The following is a 16,841-nucleotide window of genomic DNA, read 5'->3' on the forward strand; positions in this document are numbered from 1 at the left end:
TATATATATATATATATATATATTTATACTGTATATATATATATATATATATATATATATAAGCAAACTTTTTTTTTAAAGAAAATTGTAATGATAAAAAAAAGAATAATTAGGGAGAATAAATGAATTATGAATAATTTACTTATGTATTAGGTATAAGGCTGGAAGGTGTGCAATAAATCTGTTTAATGCACTGGTAGTTCCAAGTCAGTTTAAGCACCCTCTGCTTTGCATCTATTTCAAATAAATGCTGTTCTTTTGAACTTTTTATACATTAAAGAATCCTGAAAAAAATGCATCACGGTTCGCACAAAAATATTAAGCAGCACAACAATGGTTATAATAAGAAGGTTTCCTGAGCACCAGATTAGCATATTAGAATGATTTCTGAAGGATCATGTGACATTGAAGACTGGAGTAATGGCTGCTCAGAATTAATCTGCGCCATCACTGGAATGGGATAAAAAAACCAAGTAACTTCTTTTTTGTTGTTCTTCTAACAAAAATACACATTTTATGTATAATTTGTGACTGTCTATTTTTGGTCTTAGAACTCAGAGGGTATTGAGCACCTGAGTGTGAAGCAGGAACGGAAGACAGGACAACAACCCCCTTGGGACACAGAGGGACTGAACTGGGATGATATGTCCCGGGACAGCCTGGAAAGAGTCCGAAGAAGAGACAGAGCAAGTAAGATGCAACAACCATATTTGGTCAAATGTATTAGCAGGTTAAACATACACAACAAGAGTTGGTAGTGATCCACTCCAACGTGAGGGATATGGAGCCAAAGCACATTTAAAAAAAAACAAAAAAAACATGGAGTCTGAAAACTGATTTGGCACAGTCTTCTTGACCTTCAGTAACAAGTGAGTGCTGCCAGTGTTGATGTTGATGTAAGACCATTTTCCTGTTTAAAGCTCCTATCATTTCTGTTTTAACTACGCCTCTCTCCTGCCACATGTGATATCGGGAGTTGTTTTGATGTGCGTAATATACTTAATGACGGAGTGAAATCCTTATTATGGTCTAAAACCAAATGAAAAAGACATCTTTCTGCTGGACTCAACCCACAATACAAACAAACATTCTGGCCTACAGTGTTTGCCAAATATTTACAAATACAGTTAACACTATCAGCATGCTTTGGGTGCTTACATGGAATTATAATGGTTTCATCATGGGCTGAAAATAACTTCACCTAAGATTTAAAGGCATAGTTTGATTTCCCTGAAAAGTGTAAACACTGTGGCGCTATCAAAACATTGCTCTGTTTGTTTGACCATTCCATTCAGCAGGACATTAATAACAGTGGCTGAACCAATGGCATGAGTTTGGGGTTGGACTATCTGTTTGTCTGACCAATGGAAGACGGGGCATATATAAGCAGCCTGTTTGAAAACGCTCATCGGATGCTTCTCCAATTGATGTTTCCTCGCTCCTCTAGTCTGAAACCAGTAGAATGTTCATTAATGGAGATGCAGCATCTAAAAACACACATATTACACAAGTAACATTTAGATGTTTCTTAAAACTTCCCATCTAGCAAAAATGTGTGCTATGCAGAAGTCTTATAAAAACAAAGTTGTATAAAAAATTTAATCAGAGAACAGAAGTAAAAAATGGAAAAACAATTAGAATAAAATGTATTATTTGAAATTGTTAATCATTTAAAACAATATAAATTGCTGCATACCAAGAAAATGTTTGATGTTAATAAAACAAACAAACAAAGAAATAATAAAATAAATTCACATAAATTCTCCTCCAACTTTACATCAGCCATCAGTTTTAAGAAATGACCTTTGCGTAAGTAAACCATACATTTCATATTTCACACAGTACTTCAACAGTGCATTTTTGCTTTATTAAGGTTTATTAAGAATGTTTTAACCAAACCGCAACAACAAAATTCCAGGTTACGCCAGTAGGTGGTGACCAGTGACTATGTATAAGTGGCCTACTAAATGATTAAATCAAACGATTCGTTTATATAAAGTGATTTATTTAGGACCGAAACAACTGACATCAGTGAGTCAATGAATCATTCACTCAACCAATTTGTTCTTGTTCAAACACACTGCTACATTCAGGAAATGAACGGCAAGCAATAATTGATCCACACAACAGTTGATCCTGTTTTTGGCTTTGTTTGGAAATATTATTGTTGACGTAGCAAAACAAGACACAATCGCTGACATTATTATGTCTAAAATGTAAGTTACTCATTATTAATATCTCTTGTTCTTATTCACGTCTGTTCTTCTAGTCTGTTATCACAACTTCTCCAGTGTTTAATTCAGTTTTTGTTGATGGCTGGATGCAATTACAAAAGAGAAAAAGTGCCACTTTTTTATATGTTATTATTTTAACCGCAGTCCAACAATGAAAGCCTGAAGGGTAAATATGGCTAATGCTGTGTTTTGGTTGTTAGTGACTCTTATCAGATCGGCTTTGTCTCAGGTCTTAACAGGTGGTTAATGAACCACACCCTGTAACTGTACTGCCTGATCTGATAATCAAACTTACTTAATCAAGCTGAATTGAGGAAACGATCTCTGCTACTCTTCCATGACGAAAACTGGATGAAAAGCTGCCCTGAACAGTTTCCAGATGGGAGACCCACTCTTTGCCCAATGTCTGGAAAAAAGCAATGCACGTTGCAGTTATGATTATTTAGAGTTAAATGGATTAAATTTAGTCCTTCAGAACAGAAAGAGCTTTGTAATGGGATGGGAGGTATGTGTCATGGAGCCAAATCCCTAACTGTTCAGGACGTGGTGTATAGGAAAGCAAGGAGCCTAGGGTGTTTGTCGCAAATGAGTCTGCTTAGATGAATTGCATTGTCAAAGCTGTTGCTTCTAAATATTAGTTTAAGCCATACCAAGCACAAGCGGCATTGTCCATTTAATCAGGGTTGCTTCCTTATATAAGTTTACTTATTTTGTTTACTTTCATGCTGTGAATTTGGGTTTTTCATGCCCAAGCGATGATTCAAATGATTACTCCACCGAAGGATAGTTCACTCAAAAATTACTTGAAATAAAATAAGTTTCATTTACGTCAGTAAAATTATTCCAAACCCGTACGACTAAATTTTATGAGCACAAGATAAGGTTTGAAGATATTGTAGCACTTGCAATTATATGAGGACTAAAGCGTTCAAGCTTCAATAGATAATGCAAAAGCACCATAAACTCAATGTCATAAGCACCAAAAGCAGTCCAATGATTCCTGAAGCTGTACTGTAGCTTTTTGTGAGAAATACACACTATTCACTGACAGTCTTGCTCTCCAGTGAGCAGTTCACCACTGAATGATTTGACAAAAGAATGATTTGTTCACAAATTAGACATCCCTGCTTCTCTCATGAATGGACCAGTGAAAGATTCAATATTTTCAGTCAATGACAACTTCAAATTTGAGCCGTTTCTCACACAAAACTTTTGAATGGTTTCAGATTGTAGCACAAGAGAAACGTTTTTAAGATATTGCCGTTGCATCCAATCTAAAGCTAGAAATCTTTAATACCTATTTATTGAAATTCCTTGGAAAATTGCATCATGAAAATTATTCAAATGTTCTCCTTTTGTGAAAGAATATAGATTTGGAACAACACAACGAAGGTGAGTTAACAATGATAACACAGTTTTTAACTTTTGCTTCAGTAGCTGCCTTTTAAACCAAAAAAGCTTTAGCCATTTTGCAAGATGCATGTCTTTTCAAGTTAATACTTTTCAGTTCCCCATCAATAAGATCTGAAGGGCTCAGAGTGGAATTTTGCTTTGTCTATATCTAAAGAGGCCGCTGCGTTACTAGAGGAGCTAGAGGCACAAGAGATCACCCATCTGTTAAAGATTAGAAACAAGATGCCGTTTAGTGGCTTCAGTGGAATCACGAGACAGTGCCAACATTCACTAAATCACATGCAGATGTGTAGCTTGCACACATTCACCCTTTTTTAACGCCATTTTTTTCTTCTCTTCCTAACTCAAAGCTCATGTCCGACAGTCCATTCAGGACATTTCCTTGGATAGAAGCCGTCATGTCTTCCCCAAATCCCCAAGCTTCATTGTCCACCCAAGGAGTAATTATTTTAGTCAGAAGCACGTCATGTAGCTCTTTCGTAACAGGGTTGGCTGAGGGTGACTATACAAACGTTCAAAACAACACGTATGCCCTTCATATCCTATCTTTCGTCTGGTTGAATGCTTAGAAACAACAGGAAGCAGCAAGTGCTGTCGTTTCAAAGGTGAATGGCTGATACATAGTATCCTAGGAATATGACTGCAGATAGTGTGAGTAACATAATTAGATCCTTGTGCTGACTGAGATATATTTGTTTATATTTGTTATATATATGTATTATGTGGTAAAAGATTTCATTTTTTTAATATTTCAGGGCACTGGGAAATATTTATTGTTTAGAATCATTGTATTATTCATTTTGAAGATAAATATGTAGTGGTTCATGTGCATGCAAGGCTCAGTCTAGTGCAGTAGTTTTTGGTCATAATTATTTTATTCATAATTCTTCATTCATTATTCAGTTACAGCAAAGCTGTCATGTGTTGCTCTGTAATGTACTGTTCCCCTACAGTCAGAATAATCACGCAATCTTCACTACAGTAGAAGATGCCTGCTATGGAAACAAAGATTTTTCTGGGGTGCTGATATTTGACATACAACATTATATGGCTGTGTAGGCTATCTCAAAAAACTCTATATATGGTTTGTTCTGCAAGAAATGTTCATCCATTCATAAGTTGGCACATTATAAAGACTTCCTTTCCACATATCCCTTAGAATAAAAAACAAAACACACAGCTGAGGGAATGTGGAGTCAGAATTCCCGAGAGACGCATAGGCTAAGCGAGTCCCGACCTTAAAAGGTCCTCTGTTACCGCAGATTTGGAGCTGCACATGCCACACTAGGGAAAAGTGGTGCTGGTTGCCTCAGGGTTTCCCAGTGTGTGTGCGTGTGCGTGTGTTTTCACGTCTATATGTTTTATTGCATATGTTTTAATGCATGTCAAGACTTTATTAGAACATAAACATTGACAGTTATTACTACTATGTGTTGTGTTATCCAACTTAACTTCTAGAATTGAAGAATTGGCTTTCCTTTTAATTCATGATTTAAAACTTGTAAAGATGGCACTGTAGAAAGAATAGATGTAAGTCTAAATGAGGTCTGAGCATATGAAAATAAACCAGAGTTGTTAAGGAGCACGGACATCCTCTCGAGTTAATGCTCCAGAGCGGGTGACGCTTTGATAAACTGCTGGCCTCTGCACTGGAGCTCTAGGCCAGAAGCCAAACCTTCACACCCAACAACCATCAGACATCATCCTCTCAATCAGCTCCAAGAACAGTTTGAGCCTGTGTCAGCCATGTCGTAAAGCTGTAGGGCTGTTTGTATATTTCTCGGTGTTGTGTTTATCCACTGGATGTTGATATATGGTGACTGTTGGGTGAGATGCGTCCCGTTGTTATAAGATCTGTGGTTTAGGCTAGAGCTTGGGAATTGGATGGGTCACGTGATGGATGTTGGTCTGTTTTGTTTATGCTCTTTGGTGCTAACTGTTGACTTGTTGGTCATTAATCAGAGCAGAGGTTGCTACACTTTCCTCCAAATGCATTAGCCAAGTCCTCATGATGAACAGCGCTTTGGTGAGGTAGTCTTTGATCTGAAGATGAGAAAAGGGTAGCCTGATAATGTTGGGTCATTGTCTTTTTGGCTACAGTGTTCAGAGAACACAATTCATGCTGACAGAGACAGCAGTCTGCATCATGCGGAGATGTAATGATCTGCTTCTTTATGTATCAGGGAACAAAACTGGTCCACAGATGGCATTTCCACACTGTGATGTTTTATGAACAAAAATCTCAGGATGAGATTAAGGACAGAGGACATGCATGTTGACTTTAGATGGAAATGGAAGCAGAAGTTTGGTCTCTGCATATAGTATAATTTAAAACAGATACGCTTTACATAATCTCTGCCTTAATTTGTGGTTGAATGAACTTTATTGCATATGGTCAGAAGGATTGTGTTTACCTTAGATAAACCTGTGTGTTTAAATATCTCTACACTAATCTTTAAAAATCCTGAAAATCCTCTTTAGGACATCTTAGTGAGTGGATTTATAAGATCTGAGGATGCTGAGGTGCATCTGTTTAAATACAGTATGCAAGGAATGGGGAGTTCTGGCGAGAGGGATTGTGGGAGGAATTGCTTGATAAGTTTCCCATTAGCTTTTTCATACAGATGTGATTTCATGCCATGCCTGCAGTATCTATGGATGTCTATGAATTACATGTATTTAATGTATTTAAATGTATATTTGTAAGATGGATAGTTCCAGTCCTTGATTCTGACTGGTTGAGCCGCGTTCAAAGCCGTTGTAAATTACTCAACAAACATGCACCTGTAACCGCATTACATTAGTATTACTGGGGCAGTTCTCCTCTGGCCAATGAACGAACACGGTGTCATTATGATTGATTGATTGACTGATCATTGATTTCTGTGATAACAAAGTTGAATTATCTGCTGCTTATTATTTTTGTGGAAATTGCGATTGAAAGTTCAAAAGAACAGAATTTCTCGATTCAGTTCGAAATGGTGCACATCCCTTGTGTCTTAATATGTGAGTGTGTGTGCACATTTTTGTATATATTTTTGTGAGAGTCCTGGCCAATCTCTTGGCCTGGTTTAGGAGACAGACCAGCAAACAAAGTGCAGAGCATACAACACCAGCTCACTGCAGCCAGCCGGCTTTCTGCCAACTGTCTCTCTGTTCTCACAAACTGCTGCCTATTCATGCAGGCCTTAATTGGAGCTCCTGCTTTTAGAAAGAGAAAGAGGAAGAATGAGAATTGGAGAGGTCTAAACAATCCAATAAAAGCACAGTATGGTCAAGGCATTGCATAGTATGATTTAGAATGGGTTGGAGAAGCGGAGCGGGGTAGTGAAGTTTACCTCATTTTCATCTACACACATCAAGTAAATGAACTTGGGACATATTTAAGCTTGCTGACCTTGAACCCCCTACTACTAGTGTTTCATTGTTCCTGTCATTGTCAAAGCTGTTAAAGCTTGAATTGTTGTTTGTGTAATTAGCATGCAGTGAGCAATGCCAGAATCCATCATCATCATCATCAGTATGTGCAAAACAAGTCAGAGGGGAGTGGGAAAACAGAGCCAACATTACAATAAGCTATTTGTCCATCCAGTTTTTATGTCTATGTACTTTTGTGCGCAAACAGGAGTTGACATTGATAATATCTTCTTTAAAATATTTTTTATATGATGTATTAATGGATGGGAAAACGAGTTTGAAAATTATATTTGGAGTTTTGCATGCTAGGCTATATATCTTCATGTGTGCATACACGATTCTGGAAAAATTGAGAATCGTGATTTTTATTTTGTTTAAAACAGAGATCATGATTCTCCCACAATTCTGAATAGACAACTAAACAAAATAACATGTTATTTAATTAATTTAAAAAAAAAAAAAATTATCGATTTGAATGAATGATTCAGTGGGCCCTATCTTGCACCCTGCGCAATTGACTTTGTACACCGACGCATGTATCATTCCTATTTTGCACCCGACGCACAGCGGACTTTTCCCTCCACAGACGGACATCGGTAAATTAGGGAATGAACTTGCGCTCCCGGGGGCGGTTTAGCCAAAATAGGAGGCGTGTTCCGGCGCAAACGTTCCCTGGTGCTATTTTGCAGTTCCAGAAAACATTTCCGCCACAGACCAGGAAAAACCTAGTCTAAAGTCAGTGGTGTGTTCAGATGCTATTTTAAGGGCGCATGCTTGGCTATAATGTAGCGTGTGCACAACGCGCATACACTCTGCTTCTCTCATCTACACAGCAGCAGTTGCCATTTATTGCAAACCATACATAATTACAAGGAAAAATATTCCACATGAGGGAAATCATTGTAGTGTCCATGAAGATGTGAAAAAATAGGCATAAATCAAGCTTACACATTTACCAAAATTATTATACGCCTGTTTAACCAAAGCTAATTTGGGTGGGTTTCTCCCATCTCCATACAATGTCACTTCTCTGTCTTTTACGGCCCTGACGAGAACGTTGGTCTCCTTGGCTGTGAACTGCTCCTGGCGCGCGCCTGGCAAATCCACCTTTATAATAGCAATCCGCCAGGGAACAAGCGTGCCTGCTCTTAAAGGGAATGTGAGATGGTTTATTTCATGTTACGCCCAAACCACACCTATGAGTAATGTAGCTACTTCAGACTAACCCATTTTAGATTTGCGTTGGGCGCGAGAGTCATTTATCCCGCCGGTATAATAACAACAGCGCCCGAGATCCGCCCACAAAGTTACTTGCGTTTCGCGTTTGATACTTGCATTTCAGATTGTTAAAATAGGGCCCAATGACTCCTTCATAAAGACTTCACTTGTTTCATTACTGGATGAATCAGCGTTTTTGAACAAATCTCTTGAATGAATGATTCAATGACTCCCTCATATAAGGTGCTTCTCAAGTGGAAGGCTGCGTCATATGAGGCTGCGTCCTTCCTAGTCCAGTCCTACTGGTTGGGGTTGTAGGCTAGTGTCTTCCTGTCATGATTCCCCTTGTCTTGTGTGGACTTATGTTATTTCCTGTTTTGTGCCATGTTTTGTAGTCCTTTGTAGTTTTTCTTGTTGATTAGTTCATGATTGTTCCCAGGTGTGTCTTGTTTGCCAGTGTATAGATACCCAAGTGTTTCTCATGTTCTTTGTCTGGTGTTGTCCTTTTATGGATGTTATGTGTGCGCTTGTTGTCAGTTTTGTTTGCTTTCCTTTCTCGTGTCTGCATTTATCAGTTTTGCCTGGATTTACTGTTATTATGTTTGTTTGAATAATGTTTGCTGCATCTGGATTCCACTCTCGTTCCTCTGAAACAGCCACTGTTACACCTCTTCAGCATTAAACGCTAGAATGAGACAAGTCTAAGTGCGCATGGCTACGTCACACATGTTCCTGCCCCCATGGTCACGGCATGAAAATACTATTAAAACTTTAATTTTGTATTAAAAATCTTTATATTAATTAGCTTTCTATTAATGCAATACAGTGAATGACAACTGTCCGTAGTCTCCCAGTGACTTGCATTATTTGCAGTTTAGTGTTTGATGATTCATTTACATTTCTTATATTTCATAATGACCTCAGACAAGCTCAGCGCTCACTCGTTTTCCTTCAGTTCTTTTTTGTGAATTGGAATGTGTGCAAAGGATTGTGGGTGATTTTAAGGACACGAAGGATTCACTTGATGCATCCTTCAAAAGAAACAAAGGCTACCTTCTAAAGATCCTTCAATTTGAGATGTGCAATCCGAGTTATGCAGCTTTACTATCGCTATCTTTTAACGAATAATCGCGCAGCTCTAGTGCATACAGTATGTATGAGGGTGAGTGTAGATGAGTTGAATGAGTTGACGTGTGTTGAATATGTACGTGCCTGGGTAGACTCATAAATGGAGGCAATGAAGTGTGGAGAATGAGTAAATAAACAGGAAAGGGTGAGGGAAGAACCGAGGGAGAGGAAGAGTACTGGTAAGAGATAAAGATGAGAAGTATGGGTTTGAATGCACTATTCACCTCATATCACTCTTTAGTTATTTTTCCCTGTTGTCATGGAATTCTAAAATGTGTCTATGCAGATGGATTACAATATTCAAATGCAAGATATTATTTATTTCTGAAAATTGTATAGCAGGCTGACTAGTTCATCATAGAAAACTGCCATTCTGTTTCTGAACATCGTTGTAATTTTAACAGAAAAATAATATAAAGCTACTACAGTAAAAACTTGTCTATTGGTTAATTGGAAATGACATTATTCTATATTTAGTCAGAAATTATATAGTATTTAATGGGACAATACATGTACCTTTTACAATAAAATACTAGGCACATTACCATAGTATTTCCCAGAAGTTTGAGTGTCAGCAAATCAGTGAAGAGATTCATGAGAGGGGTAAGTACTTGCCCAATGCTCAGGCACTTTGTATACACTCCCTCTACTGATCAGAAATGTTAATGCACTCTGTACAGCACACGTGTGAGGCTTGTTATTTATCATAAGATTACATGGACGTTCATGTTCATACATTCTTCCCTCAACCAGTTTAGGCAGATACTGTACAGCATGTTGGTTTTGAGGGAGGTATCTGCCTCTGAAACTATTTGCTTGCTTGTCTTTAAAGAAACAACACACTGTACCTTAACTGGAAAAGCAAACACAAGCGCTCATAACAACTTATCAAAATTTGCACTCCTGGCATGGTTCATTTAATCAAGTTTCGCAAAGAGAAAAACAAACAAACTGGTTAGTGAAAGAGGATGGCGAGATTAGAGAGAGGAAGAGAGAAAACTTGACTTGTGATCATATGCAAACATCACCATTAGAGCTAATTGTTGTCATAGCCATGCAGCTCCCTTTCTTTCAACGTAGTAAGCAGTGTACACTTGAAATGAGAAGGGACAAAATAAGGACAGCACTGCTTGTTTGACGTGCAGCGTTAGTCTTTGAATCTGACGGTGTGCTTTAAAATAGCTTTTTCAGTTTCAATTTAATTTGTCTTCCTTAATAACCAAATCAAAATACTGTTTGTTCTGTTTGTGTAGTTGGATTATAGATTAGAAGAGAGAAAATGCAGTTCTCCTTTGTTCTTGTGAGTAAAATCCTCTGCCATTCATGCCACAGGCAGACACAGCAGCATGATGGGTTGCTGTTTACAATACTGCAACCTGGTGGAGGTGTTAAGGGGATGACAGCAATTTGCAGTAACAAAGTAACCTCATTTGTTTTCAGTGAGAGTTGCTGATTTGAGGTGACAAGAGGGACAGTGATAGGCTGATTAGCAGTATGTTTACATGCATGGTTATGATAGAGCCAAAGCAGGTTTTTTAATAGTCAAGCTACATTATCCCTCTCTCTGGCCAAGTATGACACAATGCGTAAAGAGATATTTGAAGAATTAAAAATGTCATGCCATCTGCAAGAGTGCAGAGCAAGCGCACAATGCTGAGGCCAATTGTAGTCTGATTAGCATTGCTGAACGAAGCCATTACGTTATCTAAAACTGGTACAATTTCAGTCAGACTAAAGTGTCTTAAAAAGATAAATTATTGCTCTAATCTGGATGAAAATGCATTTACTCTTTAGATTTGTACAATTTTGATTCAATATTTTTTTACATTTAGAGGTACCCGTTAAGACAGATTCAATTAATCATTAATTTATATACAAGGTAGGTTGTTTTACTTTCATGCATTGCATATATTCAGCCAGTGGCAGTCTCAGTCCTGATGTTTTTTATCTTTTAAACAGGGCTGGATGGGGGAATGGTTTGTTCGCTACTTCAGTGAATTCTCCACTCTCATTGGCTGTATCGAACCTATATGGATGGAGCCTTTCTGCTTTTCCGCAATAGACACCGGGTAATTGGGCTCTAGAGAGAGACTAATTCCATCAACACACACAAACTCAGCAAAATCCCCAGCTGCTCATGTACTTGAGAAGAGGCCTGCACTCCATTTCCTGCTCTTTTTTACCATTAGCGTCACATTCCGACACACACTTTTCTTACGAGCCTTGTCTCTTTATAGGGTTTTTCACACTTGAAACTGTTAAAGGGATAGTTTACCGAAAAATACAAATTGTCATCACTTGTCACATTTCTTGCAACTTTCTTTCTTCTGCTTAACAGACTATCCGTTTGCCCCAGGGTCGTTCTTAACCCTGGGTTATCGTATTCCATATTTTATATTTTTATCATTCTAACTTTCATCTTGTTTTAGTAATTAATCCTGGGTAGTCAGGTTTAGAGATTTTACATAGCACATATGTAAACCATGTGTTAAAGTTTTTATTTTATACATGAACATATGATCAATGGTAACCAGGTTTTATCCATTTTTGCAGATTTACTAGCACTGTTGTTTTAATTTTTTATGTTTTTTTCGGCTGTTGCACTTTCAATATTCTAATTTGTTGTGGTTAATTTTATTTATTTTTTATTTTAACATAAATTTGCAACTTGGATGAAAACATAGCTATTGATTAGACAAGTAGTACACCATAAATAATTTACTCACCCTCAAGCCATCCTTGGTTTATATGACTTTCTTCTTTTAGCCGAACACAGTCAGTTATGGCGGAAGGGTGACCTCTGACGCGATGTATGATAGATAGGACGTATGATGTAGGCGTAGCATAAGCTAAGGTGAGAACTGACGCGGAAGCACAGAGGATAGAACAGAACAAAAAAAGTCGGTCACGAATTAGAAGTCTAAAATGGGAAGTTTTAAAGAAAAATGACGGAGGTTTTTCATATAAGAGAATACGTCATACGTCGGGTCAGAAGTCACCCTTCCTCAACTCAACACTCTCATGATCGCATGTACGGTCGTTGCCGGAAGCCAGTGATTATAGTTTATAAAGTTTTAAATATGGATGTTTTTCTTACAAATACCCATCACTTCACTTCAGAAGGCATGTATTAGCCCACTTGAGTCGTATAGATTACTTCTATTATGGACGGATGTGCTTTTTGGATCTTCATAAATTTGGGCACTATTCAATGCAATTACAAAGCTGGGAAGAGCCCGGCTATTATTTCATATATATTATTTATATACATATAAATTGTATTCGGCCGAATGAAAAAAGTAATATACACCTAAGATGGCTTGAGGGTGACTAAGTTATGAGAGATTTTCATTTTTGGGTGAACTATTCCTTTAATAACTGCTTGTCCATCTGTGGAAATGTCACCTTGCACATTCTGTCAGGTTTTCTGAAGTCTTCTAAAACACACAGCAACAAAAATTGTGTGCCTTCACTTAACATATTGGGCCCTATTTTAACGGACTGAAACGCAAGTATCAAGCGCGAAACGCAAGTAACTTTGTGGGCGGGTCTTGGGCGCTGTTGCTATTATACCGGCGGGATAAATGACTCTTGCGCCCGACGCAAATCTAAAATGGGTTGGTCTGAAGTAGTTTCATTATTCATCTGTGTGGTTTGGGCGTAACTTGAAATCAACCAATCAGAGCGTCATCTCACATTCCCTTTAAGAGCAGGCGCGCTTGTTCTAAAGCGGATTCCTATTATAACGGCGGATTTGCCAGGTGCGCGCCAGGAGCGGTTCACAGCCGAGGAGACCGACGTTCTCGTCAGGGCCGTAAAACACAGAGAAGTGACGTTGGGGATGGAGAAACCCACCCAAATTAGCTTCGGTTAAACAGGCGTATGATAATTTGGGTAAATGTATAAGCTAGATGTATGCTTTTATAATAAACTGTCTATCTATCTATCTATCTATCTATCTATCTATCTATCTATCTATCTATCTATCTATCTATCTATCTATCTATCTATCTATCTATCTATCTATCTATCTATCTATCTATCTATCTATCTATCTATCTATCTATCTATCTATCTATCTATCTATCTATCTATCGTAATAATGTATGATTTGCAAAAATGAAAACTGCTGCTTCTGTGTAGATGAGAGAATCGAAGTGTATGTGCGTTGTGCACACGCTACATTGATTATGGCCAAGCATGTGCCCTTAAAATAGCATATGAATAACATGCGCAACGCGCCACTGACTTTAAACTAGTTTTTTTCGGTTAGTGGCGGAATTGTTTTTTAAACCTGCAAATTAGCATGAGGGAACGTTTGCGCCGGAACACGCCTCATCTTTGCGCTGAACCGCCCCTGGGAGCACAAGTGTATTTCTTAGTTAACCGACGTGCGTCTGTGGAGGGAAAAGTTTGCTGTGCGCAGGTGCAAAATAGAAATGATACATGCGTCAGTGTACAAAGTCAATTGCGCTGGGTGCAAGATAGGGCCCATTATGTCATTCATCAATTTAGACTGACAGTTTTTTTAGATGCTAAAATCTAACAGCATGTGAAAGTTTGAGGCACTGAGGTAGTTTACGATTGGTTGTGTATCACTAAACAATTCGTAATATTCTAAAAGTCCTAATTATCATAGCTATGAGGCAAATGAGGTTATAACATAAAATGTAACAAAAAAAATTAAGACATTGCTTAACCTGGGGTTTAAACTGGCCTTTACTGCTATATCTGGAGGGAAAAGCCCCTATGTCAGCTTTACCTTAATAACATTCCCATATTGGTTGTGTTGAAATGTCATTGTAAATCACCAGCGCTGCAACAGAACATCCAATCAGAGGTGACAAGCACACAAACACACCCTTGCCATCTTGCCTCCAGCCGCTGTGAAGTATGAACACAGACACATGTGATCACTGATCAAAATGTGTAAACATTACCCATTGAAATGTGATATTCTGAATTCAACACAGCAAACTCTGTGTGTCTTCCCAGGCCTGTAACTTTAACTAATCAAAAGACAGCTACCTTCGTCCCTCGAATTCTGTAAACCCTGTGTACAGTAAACACAACACACCCGTACCGCGTCCCAGCAGGTCTGAGATACCCTTTTAGCCTGGTACTTCTGAAATAATCACCACATGCAATTAAGCTCACAAGCAGATTTGTATTTCCAACTTGTTTATCTTGGATCTGACTCATGAGGGGCTTGAATTTGGACCAGCCATCTGAGATCTTCTAAAATGGTTATGTGCTAAAAAAGTCCAAGACATATGGTTGAAAAGACTGGAGAGCAGAGAGAAAATTATGAGAAGAGTAAACGCATGATGAAGGGGATAAAAGGGGGAGTGGGAGCTGAATCCTGGAATAGCCAGCAAGTCAAGCTGCTAACTCCACCCCCTCACCCCCCCTCCTCTCTCTCTCTCTCTCTCTCTCTCTCTCTCTCTCTCTCTCTCTCTGGCAGTCTAACAGTCTGTCATTTGAGCAGACAGTGAGAGCAGGAGGGAGGAAAAACAGAGAGACTGAGCTGTGCTTTTGCCTGCTGTTGACTCGTCTTCTCGCTTGTGCAGTGACAGCCTGAGACTGGATGTCCGGACAGTAAATGATTCCCTAGCAGACTAGCTGGACTTTTGTTCCTCTTGGGATTTGTTTTGAGGTATTCCTCCACACCTCTTTGGAATTACCACTACAGGGATATCCCCGGCGTGAACGCGTGTGATGTGCCATGCCCATGCCTGCTAATCTTGTGGTCAGTGACTGGGGTAGACCATGAAGGGGGGCCACCACCATCGGGGCTGCGCCTGCCACCACTTGTTTCGGAAAGTCCTGGCAAAATGCGGCTGCTGTTATGCCCGGGTCAGAGGTCAGTGACTTTAACTTTGTCACAGATTACAAAGAGATGAAGGATAAGAAAACCACTACTACCCTTTGAGTTTGCAACTTCTTGGTCATGTGTGCTTTGTTGAATGCTAATTTTCGTGTTATTCCTGGAGGTTTTCTTCCACGCTGGTGTTCTGATTTTCTTATTTGGTCTACGATCCTCTTCCAGCGGATCTCGCTTTCCAAATCGGCATTGGCAGATGCTCACCCACCTTTTTCTTATCTCTACTCTATGAGTGTGAATGTATTGCATTGCATGCGTTTCGGGGGGATTTGTCTGTGCCTCTTTTTCTTCTGCTCACGCTCAGCTGGAGCAACAGATGTCTGTCACTTCTCCTGGTTACGGCTTCCCCTCACACTTTTCATCTCACTCCCCCTCTCAAAGGCATTCACACAATTATCGAGCGGCAAGAAAGGCGTGTGTGCATGTTTATGTTCATGCATTATATGCAGCGTGTTTGCATGTAGATCAGGGTGCCATGTGTTCAGGGTTTTTTTTGGAGGAGCACGTGGGTGGATGAAACTCTGGGGGCTGCCCAGAAACATTCCTTCCCCTATTTAACTCTGAGACTTTGACTAAGTACAGCCCCAGTCTCTCTTTCCTATCTTTTTTGGTTCGTCTCTCAGGATTTTCAGCCAGTCATTGAGGTTTCTATTGTGGTAGTTTTTCAATAAAATTACAATTCTGTCATCATTTACTTACCCTCATGTCATTCCAAACCTTTCTTTTTTGTTTATACAATGAAAGTAAGTGGGGTTTAATGTTATTTTGGATCCCATTGAATTTCATTGTATGGACAAAAAAAGTTTCTTTTCAAAATCTCTTCTCTTGTGTTACACACTCTTGTGTTTGGAATGACATAAATGAGTAGGCTAAATGATGACAGAATTTTCATTTTGGGTGAGCTATTCCTTTAAGGCTGCATGTTAAATGGGAGCTCCAAAGCAAAATGTCTTGCGATTACATCTACACAATTGCTTCTTGCTATATTCCATCTGTTTTGAGTCTAAAATTGTATAATTTATGTTAAATATACTGCTTTAAAGCTTTCTTCATGTACTCTTTTATCATTGTTTCGACTCTGTGGGGCTCGGCATAGTTCAGATGCCTCTAGTTTAATCTCCAGTGCTTATGTAATGGATATTCTTCCTCTGAGCCAGAGTATGTGCTTTCTACCTTCACTTAGGATCATCTAAGTTAAACTATGACATCATTCTGAAATAGTGTTGTTACAATACCAAAATTTCAGTAATTGTTACTAATACCAGTAAAATTTATGGTTCACTGTTAATGTTTGGGGGCCGTTTGGGGGCCGTTTGGGGGCCATTTGGGGGCAGTCATGGCCTAATGGTTAGAGAGTCAGACTTGTAACCGGAAGGTTGCGGATTCGATTCTCAGTACTGGCAGGAATATGCAGGTAGGAGTGAATGGACAGCGTTTTTTTTCCACCCTCAATAACCAACTGAGGTGCCCTTGAGCAATGCAACCCTAACCCCCAATTGCTCCCTAGGCACCACAGCAAATGGTTGCCCACTGCTCCAGGTGTGTGT

General features: G+C 38.9%; 1 protein-coding gene across 3 annotated transcripts in view; it reads left to right on the plus strand.

The window, feature by feature from the left end:
- The window catches only part of arhgef25a (Rho guanine nucleotide exchange factor (GEF) 25a), a 75,733-nt gene that overhangs the window by 4,651 nt on the left and 54,241 nt on the right, over window positions 1-16,841 (plus strand). For 2 of the 3 annotated variants that reach the window (XM_081387633.1, XM_081387635.1), the window contains exon 2: window positions 552-690. In XM_081387633.1, coding sequence (XP_081243759.1) covers window positions 552-690 — 139 coding nt within the window. Of the gene's footprint in view, window positions 1-551; window positions 691-14,883; window positions 15,274-16,841 lie in introns of those variants that run through there. The other variant, XM_081387634.1, reaches the window with a different exon arrangement.

Source organism: Scardinius erythrophthalmus (genome assembly GCF_964197995.2).
Source record: "Scardinius erythrophthalmus genome assembly, chromosome: 15".
NCBI lineage: Eukaryota > Metazoa > Chordata > Actinopteri > Cypriniformes > Leuciscidae > Scardinius > Scardinius erythrophthalmus.